Source organism: Salmo salar, chromosome 14 (assembly GCF_965601325.2).
Source record: "Salmo salar chromosome 14, fSalSal1, whole genome shotgun sequence".
In the NCBI taxonomy this organism is placed as follows: domain Eukaryota; kingdom Metazoa; phylum Chordata; class Actinopteri; order Salmoniformes; family Salmonidae; genus Salmo; species Salmo salar.
Genome location: NC_138304.1, coordinates 93,684,594 through 93,696,632, shown reverse-complemented (window position 1 = coordinate 93,696,632; position 12,039 = coordinate 93,684,594). Strand labels below are relative to the sequence as shown.

General features: G+C 45.5%; 1 protein-coding gene across 1 annotated transcript in view; it reads right to left on the bottom strand.

Annotated features, from left to right (window-relative positions):
• The window catches only part of LOC106570538 (TBC1 domain family member 5), a 42,966-nt gene that overhangs the window by 3,193 nt on the left and 27,734 nt on the right, over window positions 1–12,039 (bottom strand). The window contains exons 15-19 of the mRNA XM_014142976.3: window positions 11,311–11,417; window positions 9,817–9,902; window positions 9,371–9,636; window positions 3,772–3,971; window positions 3,554–3,653 (exon numbers count right to left, since the gene is read on the bottom strand). Of these exons, the coding sequence (XP_013998451.1) occupies window positions 3,554–3,653; window positions 3,772–3,971; window positions 9,371–9,636; window positions 9,817–9,902; window positions 11,311–11,417 (759 nt within the window). The remainder of the gene's footprint in view (window positions 1–3,553; window positions 3,654–3,771; window positions 3,972–9,370; window positions 9,637–9,816; window positions 9,903–11,310; window positions 11,418–12,039) is intronic.

Here is a 12,039-nt window from a genome sequence, read left to right as displayed (position 1 = left end):
ATTATGTCATGGCTTTAGAAGCTTCTGATAGGCTAATTGACATCATTTGAGTCAATTGACATCATTTGAGTCAATTGGAAGTGTACCTGTGAATGTATTTCAAGGCCTACCTTCAAACTCAGTACCTCTTTGCTTGACATCATGGGAAAATCAAAAGAAATCAGCCAAGACCTCAGGAAAAAGATTGTAGACCTCCACAAGTCTGCTTCATCCTTGGGAGCAATTTCTGAAGGTACCACGTTCATCTGTACAAACAATAGTACGCAAGTATAAACACCATGGGACCACGCAGCTGTCATACCGCTCAGGAAGGAGACGCGTTCTGTCTCCTAGATATGAACGTACTTTTGTGCGAAAAGTGCAAATCAATCCCAGAACAACAGCAAAGGACCTTGTGAAGATGCTGGAGGAAACAGGTACAAAAGTATCTATATCCACAGTAAAACGAGTCCTATATCGACATAACCTGAAAGGCTGCTCAGCAAGGAAGAAGCCACTGCTCCAAAACCGCCATAAAAAAGCCAGACTACGGTTTGCAACTGCACATGGGGACAAAGATCGTACTTTTTGGAGAAATGTCCTCTGGTCTGAGAACTGTTTGGCCATAATAACCATCGTTATGTTTGGAGTAAAAAGGGGGATGCTTGCAAGGCGAAGAACACCATCCCAACTGTGAAGCACGGAGGTCGCGGCATCATGTTGTGGGGGTTGCTTTGCTGCAGGAGGGACTGGTGCACTTCACAAAATAGATGGCATCATGAGGGAGGACAACTATGTGGACATATTGAAGCAACATCTCAAGACATCAGTCAAGAAGTTAAAGCTTGGTCGCAAATGGGTCTTCCAAATGGACAATGACCCCAAGCATACTTCCAAAGTTGTGGAAAAATGGCTTAAGGACAAGAAAGTCAAGGTATTGGAGTGGCCATCACAAAGCTCTGTCAGGAGGAATGGGCCAAAGGTCACCCAACTTATTGTAGGAAGCTTGTGGAAGGCTACCCGAAACGTTTGACCCAAGTTAAACAATTTAAAGGCAATGCTACCAAATACTAATTGAGTGCATGTAAACTTCTGACCCACTGGGAATGTGATGAACGAAATAAAAGCTGAAATAAATCATTCTCTCTACTATTATTCTGACATTTCACATTCTTAAAATAAAGTGGTGATCCTAACTGACCTATGACAGGGAATTTTTACTAGGATTAAATCAGGAATTGTGAAAAGCTGAGTTGAAATGTATTTGGCTAAGGTGTATGTAAACTTCCCACTTCAACTGTCTATCCTATTTAAAAAGGACTGAAGAGAGAAACAGAATTTGGTTCCATTTCAACATAGTCTATTTATTAGCGAAACCAAAGTGTTGTAACATATCTGAATTAAAACCAAATAGCCTAGTAGACAGACAAACTTTTCAAATCAAAATGCTATTGCACAGAAAAACGTGGACAGTCAGGTGCAGCGCAAATTCAGACCCGCTGGACAGTAACATACTAAACTAAAGGAGCGATCATTGGGAATGAGTCCCTGGTGCCGATACATTCAGAAATCAAATTCAGACCCGCTGGACAGTAACATACTAAACTAAAGGAGCGATCATTGGGAATGAGTCCCTGGTGCCGATACATTCAGAAATCAAATTCAGACCCGCTGGACAGTAACATACTAAACTAAAGGAGTGATCATTGGGAATGAGTCCCTGGTGCCGATACATTCAGAAATCAAATTCAGACCCGCTGGACAGTAACATACTAAACTAAAGGAGCGATCATTGGGAATGAGTCCCTGGTGCCGATACATTCAGAAATCAAATTCAGACCCGCTGGACAGTAACATACTAAACTAAAGGAGCGATCATTGGGAATGAGTCCCTGGTGCCGATACATTCAGAAATCAAAACATGGTTTATTATTTAGTTTAAAAGCTCTGATGATTGCCAAGAGAACAAACAATTTTCAATGAGAAAACAGAAATCCACTTTGGGGTAAAAACATAGAAAAAAGACCTGTAACATAATTTTTAGGAGAACAAAAACTGTAGACTTTTGTTGTCTGGCTACCTGAAGAGAACTATGGCTCGCCAGCAGCCCAGCTCTTCCAATGCATTGTGGAAAAGTCTGCATTGAATTCTACTAGAAGAAGAGCTGAAAGAAGTAGAACATCCTGGTTTTTAAACCATACTAGATTTTAAAAAATGCACATAGTATAAAACATATTTTACATACTGAAACTGCGTCATTGGCGATTGCGTAGTTTCCTGTATTCGTTGACTTCAGTAGCGCACCCCCGTATCTAACAGATCAGCTGTTGATTTCAGTAGCACACCCCCGTATCTAACTGATCAGCTGTTGATTTCAGTAGCACACCCCCGTATCTAACAGATCAGCTGTTGATTTCAGTAGCACACCCCCGTATCTAACAGATCAGCTGTTGATTACAGTAGCACACCCCCGTATCTAACAGATCAGCTGTTGATTTCAGTAGCACACCCCCGTATCTAACAGATCAGCTGTTGATTTCAGTAGCACACCCCCGTATCTAACAGATCAGCTGTTGATTTCAGTAGCACACCCCCGTATCTAACAGATCAGCTGTTGATTTCAGTAGCACAGCCCCGTATCTAACTGATCAGCTGTTGATTTCAGTAGCACAGCCCCGTATCTAACTGATCAGCTGTTGATTTCAGTAGCACACCCCCGTATCTAACTGATCAGCTGTTGATTTCAGTAGCACAGCCCCGTATCTAACTGATCAGCTGTTGATTTCAGTAGCACAGCCCCGTATCTAACTGATCAGCTGTTGATTTCAGTAGCACAGCCCCGTATCTAACTGATCAGCTGTTGATTTCAGTAGCACAGCCCCGTATCTAACTGATCAGCTGTTGATTTCAGTAGCACACCCCCGTATCTAACTGATCAGCTGTTGATTTCAGTAGCACACCCCCGTATCTAACAGATCAGCTGTTGATTACAGTAGCACACCCCCGTATCTAACAGATCAGCTGTTGATTTCAGTAGCACAGCCCCGTATCTAACTGATCAGCTGTTGATTACAGTAGCACAGCCCCGTATCTAACTGTTGTCAAAGCTGAAATGAGTATGACATCCGGCATTTAAAGTTTACTTGATTTTTTTCGCATACTCAAACGGCCTACTATTTAGGACTCCAGTATGGGTATTCAGACACTGTTTCTTTATTCCTCGTCTCACTATTTCTATTTCATTTGTCATTTTATCTTTCACTCTGCCTTGTTGGAAAAGGGCCAGTAAGTAAGCATTTCACTTTCACTGAAGCATGTGACAAACACAATTTGATACAGCAGTAATCAAAAGCATTTGTTTTAACGACTGATTACACCTGTTTACTGGTTCGATCACTAGATTGATCAAAACATCATTGTGGTTATAGCTCAACTCACAGGCTATCATTGGAACCTCACAGATGCGTGTGTTGATACTGGATTTGCAATCTATCCACTGATGCGTCAGGGTTGTTAAACTCAATGTGCATGTTAATATATGCATGTTGATATATGTATTGGTAGGTAAACTTACCAATGTGTGTGTTCATCATCTTGGCACAGTACTTGCTCATGGCCTCTAGGTCATTGATCTGACCCTGCAGGAAGGACACCTGGGCCTCCAACTCCTCCTCCTGACAACACAGAGGGAACAACTGTGTGAGAGCATGAGAGAGAATGAGAAATATGAGCTAGGAAAGAGACCTGCAGAGAAAGATAGAGGGGGAAGAGAAAAGAGAGAGAGATACTCACGGCCTCTTTCTTGCCCATGGTCTTGCTGTGGGAGCGAGTGATGAAGAAGGAGTCCTTCTTGGTGGCTGAGAGGGGTGGGGACGAGGTGCTGATGTCACTTCCCCTGGAGACGGGAAGGGGCGGGGACGCTGTGTTGTGACCCTGTCCCCCAGAGAGACTCTCTATGCTGGGGGAGGAGCCAACTGTCCTGGAGGTTTGGCCTGAAAAAGAGAGAAAAGATGAACACAAAGACAAACAGATGAGGGCTGTGAGTAGCAGAGAGAACCGATGAACCAGTCCAGTTATCACCAACCTCAATCCTGTTCTTACCTCCTCAACATACGAGTGTGTGATGACTGTATTCAGGTTCAACCTACTTACTGCAGCGATGGAGAATGTTTTGAGTCAGAACCAGCCTCTCTGGCTCCGGCTGTTGGTTGACTAGTGGTATAACATGCATCCAAGAAGGCACTATACTACTCAACTCTGGACTACCACACTTCTGCTGGCTTGCATCTTTCAGTGATTGGTTAAGACCAGTGTGAACCAGCTGCCTGCCATCCAGGACCTCTACACCAGGCGGTGTCAGAGGAAGGCCCTAAAAATTGTCAAAGACACCAGCCACAGACTGTTCTCTCTACTACAGCATGGCAAGCGGTACCGGAGTGCCAAGTCTGGGACAAAAAGGCTTCTCAACAGTTTTTACCCCCAAGCCATACTCCTGAACAGGTAATCAAATGACTACCCGGACTATTTGCATTGTGTGCCCCCCCCCACCCCTCTTTTTACGCTACTGCTACTCTCTGTTTATCTTATATGCATAGTCACTTTAACTATACATTCATGTACATACTACCTCAATTGGCCCGACCAACCAGTGCTCCCGCACATTGGCTAACCGGGTTATCTGCATTGTGTCCCACCACCCACCACCCACCACCCACCAACCCCTCTTTTACGCTCTGCTACTCTCTGTTCATCATATATACATAGTCACTTTAACCATATCTACATGTACATACTACCTCAATCAGCCTGACTAACCAGTGTCTGTATATAGCCTTGCTACTCTTATTTTCAAATGTCTTTTTACTGTTGTTTTATTTCTTTACTTACCTACACACACCTTTTTTTGCACTATTGGTTAGAGCCTGAGTAAGCATTTCACTGTAAGGTCTACACCTGTTGTATTCGGCGCACGTGACAAATAAACTTTGATTTGGTGATAAATTAACCAGGAGGAAAATACTTTACAAAGCCAGCAGTGCTGTGATGCTCAGAGATCAGGGTTGAAACAAACTGTTGAAAGGGGACGCAAAAACACGGCAACACACATATGCACACAAGCGGTTGCTATGGTAGCAGTTACCTTGTGTGTCAGAGAAAATGTGGGTGGAGAGACCCGAGAGACTCCGCCTGAAACTACATCTAACATATAGGAGGGTGAGTCTATCATTCGAGCACACCACAGGAGGTTGGTGGCGCCTTAATTGGGGAGGATGGGCTCGTGGTAATGACGGGCTCTAACCAGAATAGAAGGAGTGGGAAGCCCCGGTGCACAACTGAGAAAGAGGACAAGTACATTAGAGTGTCTAGTTTGAGAAACAGACGCCTCACAAGTCCTCAACTGGCAGCTTCATTAAATAGTACCCGCAAAACACCAGTCTCAACATCAACAGTGAAGAGACGACTCCGGGATGCTGGCCTTCTAGGCATCTCAGACTGGCCAATAAAAATAAAGATTAAGATGGGCAAAAGGACACTGGACAGAGATATGGCTTTTTCTTTGCAACTCTGCTTAGAAGGTCAGCATCCCGGAGTCGCCTCTTCACTGAAGTTGAGACTGGTGTTTTACGGTACTATTTAATGAAGCTGCCAGTTGAGGACTTGTGAGGCTTCTGTTACTCAAACTAGACACTAATGTAAGCTGTCCCCCTGCTCAGTTGTGCACCGGGGACTCCCACTTCTCTTTCTATTCTGGTTAGAGACAGTTTGCGCTGTTCTGTGAAGGGAGTAGTACACAGCGCTGTACGAGATCTTCAGTTTCTTGGCAATTTCTCGCATGGAATAGCCTTCATTTCTCAGAACAAGAATAGACTGACGAGTTTCAGAAGAAATGTCTTTGTTTCTGGACATTTTGAGCCTGTAATCGAACCCACAAATGCTGATGCTCCAGACACTTATCTAGTCTAAAGAAGGCCAGTTCTATTTCTTCTTTAATCAGCACGACAGTTTTCAGCTGTGCTAACAATTGCAAAAGGGTTTTCTAATGATCAATTAGCCTTTTAAAATGATAAACTTGGATTAGCTAACACAACGTGCCATTGGAACACGGGTGTGATGGTTGCTGATAATGGGCCTCTGTACGCCTATGTAGATATTCCATTAAAATAAATCTGCCGTTTCCAGCTACAACAGTCATTTACAACATTAACAATGTCAACACTGTATTTCTGATCAATTTGATGTTATTTTAAATGGACAAAAAATGTTTTTGAAAGAAAAGCAAAACAAGGACATTTCTAAGTAACCTCAAACTTTTGAACTGTGAAAGATAGTCACATATTCGGAAAGTATTCAGACCCCTTGAATGTTTCCACATTTTGTTACGTTACAGCCTTATTCTAAAATGTATTAAATTACTCCCCCCCCTCCTCAATCTACACACAAATATTTGCAAATGTATTAAATATTAAAAAACAGAAATACCTTATTTACATAATTATTCAGACCCTTTGCTATGAGACTTCAAACTGAGCTCAGGCGCATCCTGGTTTAATTGATCATTCTTGAAATGTTTCTACAACTTGGAGTCCACCTGTGGTATATTCATGTGGACTCAAACTGAAGGTCCCCAAGAACACAGTGGCCTCCATCATTCTTAAATGGAAGAAGTTTGGAACCACCAAGACTCTTCCTAGAGCTGGCCGCCCTGACAAACTGAGCAATCAGGGGAGAAGGGCCTTGGTCAGGGAGGAGACCAAGAACTCGATGGTCACTCTGACAGAGCTCCAGAGTTACTGTGTAGAGATGTGATAACCTTCCAGAAGGACAACCATCTCTGCAGCACTCCACCAATCAGGACTTTATTGTAGAGTGACCAGATGGAAGCCACTCCTCAGTAAAAGGCACCTGACAGCCCGCTTGGAGTTTGCCAAAAGGCACCTAGACTCACAGACCATGAAAAACAAGATTCTCTGGTCTGATGAAACCAAGATTTAACTATTTGGCCTGAATGCCAAACATCATGTCCTTGATGAAAACCTACCCCAGAGCGCTCAGGACCTCAGACTGGGGCGAAGGTTCACCTTCCAACAGAACAACGACCGTAAGCACACAGCCAAGACAATTCAGGAGTGGCTTCGGGACAAGTCTCTGAATGTCCTTTAGTGGCCCAGCCAAAGCCCAGGTTTGAACATCTCTGGAGAGACCTGAAAACAGCTGTGCTGCAACGCTCCCCATCCAACCTGACAGAGCTTGAGAGGATCTGCAGAGAAGAATGGGAGAAACTCCTCAAATACAAGTGTGCTAAGCTTGTAGCGTCAGACCCAAGAAAACTCAATGCTATAATCGCTGCCAAAGGTGCTTCAACAAAGTACTGAGTGAAGGGTCTGAATACTTACGTAAATGTGATTTCAGTATTATTTTATACAATTTGCAAAAATGTCTTTAACTGTTTTTACTTTGTCATTATGGGATATTGTGTATAGATTGAGGGGGGAAATGATTTAATCAATTTTAGAATAAGGCTGTAATGTAACAAAATGTGGGAAAAGTTTGGAAAAAAAGGGTGCATGCACTTCATAGTTGATTATTGATTATTGCTATTATATATGGTGATGGGGCCATGCATGCTTTTCAACCGTTCGCTGCCTGCACCCGCCCGCCCGACTAGCATCACTACTCTGGACGGTTCTGACCTAGAATACATGAACAACTACAACTACCTAGGTGTCTGGCTAGACTGTCAACTCTCCTTCCAGACTCATATCAAACATCTCCAATCCAAAAATCAAATCTAGAATCAGCTTCCTATTTCGCAACAAAGCCTCCTTCACTCACGCCGCCAAACTTACCTTAGTAAAACTGACTATCCTACCGATCCTCGACTTCGGCGATGTCATTTATAAAATAGCTTCCAATACTCAACGCAGCAAACTGGATGCAGTCCATCACAGTGCCATCCGTTTTGTCACCAAATCACCTTATACCACCCACCACTGCGACCTGTATGCTCTTGTTGGCTGGCCCTCACTACATATTCATCACCAGACCCACTGGCTCCAGGTCATCTATAAGCTCCACCTTATCTCAGCTCACTGGTCACGATAACAACACCCACCCGTAGCACGCGCTCTCATCCCCAAAGCCAACACGTCCTTTGGCCGCCTTTCCTTCCAGTTCTCTGCTGCCAGTGACTGGAAAGAATTTCAAAAATCGCTGAAGCTGGAGACTTACATTTCCCTAACTAACTTTAAACATCAGCTATCTGAGCAGCTAACCGACCACTGCAGCTGCACATAGCTCATCTGTAAATAGCACATTAATCTACCTACCTACATTTACATTTTAGTCATTTAGCAGACGCTCTTATCCAGAGCGACTTACAAATTGGTGCATTCACCTATAATATCCAGTGGAACACCCAATTTACAATAGTGCATCTAAATCTTTTAAGGGGGGGTTAGAAGGATTACTTTATCCTATCCCAGGTATTCCTTGAAGAGGTGGGGTTTCAGGTGTCTCCGGAAGGTGGTGATTGACTCCGCTGTCCTGGCGTCGTGAGGGAGCTTGTTCCACCATTGGGGTGCCAGAGCAGCGAACAGTTTTGACTGGGCTGAGCGGGAACTGTGCTTCCTCAGAGGTAGGGAGGCGAGCAGGCCAGAGGTGGATGAACGGAGTGCCCTTGTTTGGGTGTAGGGCCTGATCAGAGCCTGAAGGTACGGAGGTGCCGTTCCCCTCACAGCTCCGTAGGCAAGCACCATGGTCTTGTAGCGGATGCGAGCTTCGACTGGAAGCCAGTGGAGAGAGCGGAGGAGCGGGGTGACGTGAGAGAACTTGGGAAGGTTGAACACCAGACGGGCTGCGGCGTTCTGGATGAGTTGTAGGGGTTTAATGGCACAGGCAGGGAGCCCAGCCAACAGCGAGTTGCAATAATCCAGACGGGAGATGACAAGTGCCTGGATTAGGACCTACCTCATCCCCTTACTGTTTTTATTTACTTTTCTACTCTTTTACACACCAGTATCACTACTTACACACCATCATCTGCTCATCTATCACTCCTGTGTTAATTTGCTAAACTGTAATTACTTCGCTACTATGGCCTATTTATTGCCTTACCGCCTCATGCCATTTGCACACACTGTATATAGACTTTTCCCCCTCCCCCCCCCCCATTGTATTATTGACTGTGCGCTTGTTTATTCCACTGCTTTGCTTTATCTTGGCCAGGTCGCAGTTGTAAATGAGAACTTGTTCTCAACTGGCCTACCTGGTTAAATAAAGCTGAAATAAAATAAAAAAATCTTCTCTAAGATTCTGTATGGATGGATGTGTGAGCATCAACGTCCTAGTATACCTGTTAGATTAAGAGTGTGGGTGTGTTCCCAACCCTCACCTTGGCTCAGGTAGACTGGCATGCTCTCAGACTTCAGTAGGCGCTGGTGCTGGGACTGGGAGTGTGTCTGCAGGGGGGCGTGGCCAGAGGACAGGGGCTCGGCCTGGGGGGCTGCAGTGAGGGGGGAGGGGGCAGAACGAATCTCGCTGTTGATTGGAGAGATAACGCTGGCAACACCCCCTGACATGGCGGGAGCGATGAGCTTCCTCCCAAAGCTGAGCAGGCTGCTGGAGACTTTGTTGATGTTGAGAGGAGCCGTCTTGGCACTGAGGGGGAAGAGCGAGAAAAAAAAAGAGAGAAAAAAAAAGAGAAAAAAAAGAGAAAAAAATATAAAGAGAGAAAAAAGAAAGAGAGTTAGTTTAGCAAGATATTGTGAAACAACAGTGTGTGGTTGTTATGATCATTGTCCCTCATGCTCGTGTGTGTGAGTGTGCAAACAAGCTTACCGGGTGCTGTTGACAAGGTCTGCCCCTCTGGTCTTGTAATAGTCCAGATTCTGTTGGAACTGGTAGTTGGCCGGCCGAGGATTGTTCTAAAGGAAAAGGCATCAACAGTGAATACAGCTCAGTTTAAATAGTGATAAAATAGAGACACTGAAAAATACTGTTGTGTGGGCGGTCTCACATGGTCCCAGATCGCCATGTGGTTGAGCCAACTACTCTGAATATCAGCGTCATGCCACACTACGAACTAGAGGTCTTCATGGGTCCGGGTGGACCTGATATTACCCGGACCAGGTTCTGAAATTCTAACTTGTCATCTGGGTTAGGTCTTGTTTGATTGTTGTCAGGTCTCTGGCCTATGTAACTACAGCTGATGGACCCGAGTGGACCCGGCCACAGCGCTGCCTATAGCATATTTATTTCACTCTAATAAGGTTACTTTATTGACTACTAGAAGGCCAACACACACAGAGTCAAAAACATTACCAACACCTTCATAATATTTTGTACTCAGAACAGACTATATTCTTCAGGACATGGACTCTAAAAGGTGTTGAAAGCGTTCCACAGGGATGCTGGCCCATGTTGACTACAATGCTTCCCACAGTTGTGTCAAGTTGGTTGGATGTCATTTGGGCAGTGAAGGGACAGGAGTCAGGACAGCTCATAAACCAGAACACTCTCAGCGCAGGGCAGCAACCCTGTTGTCTTCAACACACACCTTCAGGGTGGAAAAACAACTAAGTAGAGGTGTGTGTGTGTATGTGTGAGCTCTTACCTTGGGGTCTCGGAGGAACAGAGCCTTGTGTAGTAGGGTGTGGATGTCTTCTATAGGTGGGTAGTGTGTGTGTTCTTACCTTGGGATCTCTGAGGAACAGAGCCTTGTGTAGTAGGGTGTGGATGTCTTCTATAGGTGGGTAGTGTGTGTGTTCTTACCTTGGGATCTCTGAGGAACAGAGCCTTGTGTAGTAGGGTGTGGATGTCTCCTATAGGTGGGTAGTGTGTGTGTGAGCTCTTACCTTGGGATCTCTGAGGAACAGAGCCTTGTGTAGTAGGGTGTGGATGTCTTCTATAGGTGGGTAGTGTGTGTGAGCTCTTACCTTGGGGTCTCTGAGGAACAGAGCCTTGTGTAGTAGGGTGTGGATGTCTTCTATAGGTGGGTAGTGTGTGTGTGAGCTCTTACCTTGGGGTCTCTGAGGAACAGAGCCTTGTGTAGTAGGGTGTGGATGTCTCCTATAGGTGGGTAGTGTGTGTTCTTACCTTGGGGTCTCGGAGGAACAGAGCCTTGTGTAGTAGGGTGTGGATGTCTTCTATAGGTGGGTAGTGTGTGTGTTCTTACCTTGGGATCTCTGAGGAACAGAGCCTTGTGTAGTAGGGTGTGGATGTCTCCTATAGGTGGGTAGTGTGTGTGTTCTTACCTTGGGATCTCTGAGGAACAGAGCCTTGTGTAGTAGGGTGTGGATGTCTTCTATAGGTGGGTAGTGTGTGTGTTCTTACCTTGGGATCTCTGAGGAACAGAGCCTTGTGTAGTAGGGTGTGGATGTCTCCTATAGGTGGGTAGTGCATTAGAAGGCCCAGACAGGTCTGGAAGTTACTCGCTATCACTGAGACAGACAGGAAACAACACAAACAGTTAGCAGGGCTCAATGACTGGCTGGCTGACAGACTAGCTGACAGACAGACAGACAGACTAGCTGACAGACAGACAGACTAGCTGACAGACAGACAGACAGACTAGCTGTCAGCCAGTCAGTCAGTCAGTCAGTCAGTCAGTCAGCCAGTCAGTCAGTCAGTCAGCCAGTCAGCCAGTCAGTCAGTCAGCCAGTCAGCCAGTCAGTCAGTCAGCCAGTCAGCCAGTCAGCCAGTCAGCCAGTCTGTCAGCCAGTCAGCCAGTCAGCCAGTCTGTCAGCCAGTCTGTCAGCCAGTCTGTCAGCCAGTCTGTCAGCCAGTCTGTCAGTCTGTCAGTCTGTCAGCCAGTCAGCCAGTCTGTCAGTCTGTCAGTCTGTCAGTCTGTCAGTCTGTCAGTCTGTCAGTCTGTCAGTCTGTCAGCCAGCCAGCCAGTCTGTCAGCCTGTCAGTCTGCCAGTCTGCCAGCCAGTCTGTCAGCCAGTCTGTCAGCCAGCCAGTCTGTCAGCCAGTCTGTCAGCCAGTCTGTCAGCCAGCCAGTCTGTCAGCCAGTCTGTCAGCCAGCCAGTCAGTCAGCCAGTCTGACAGACTGGCTGACTGA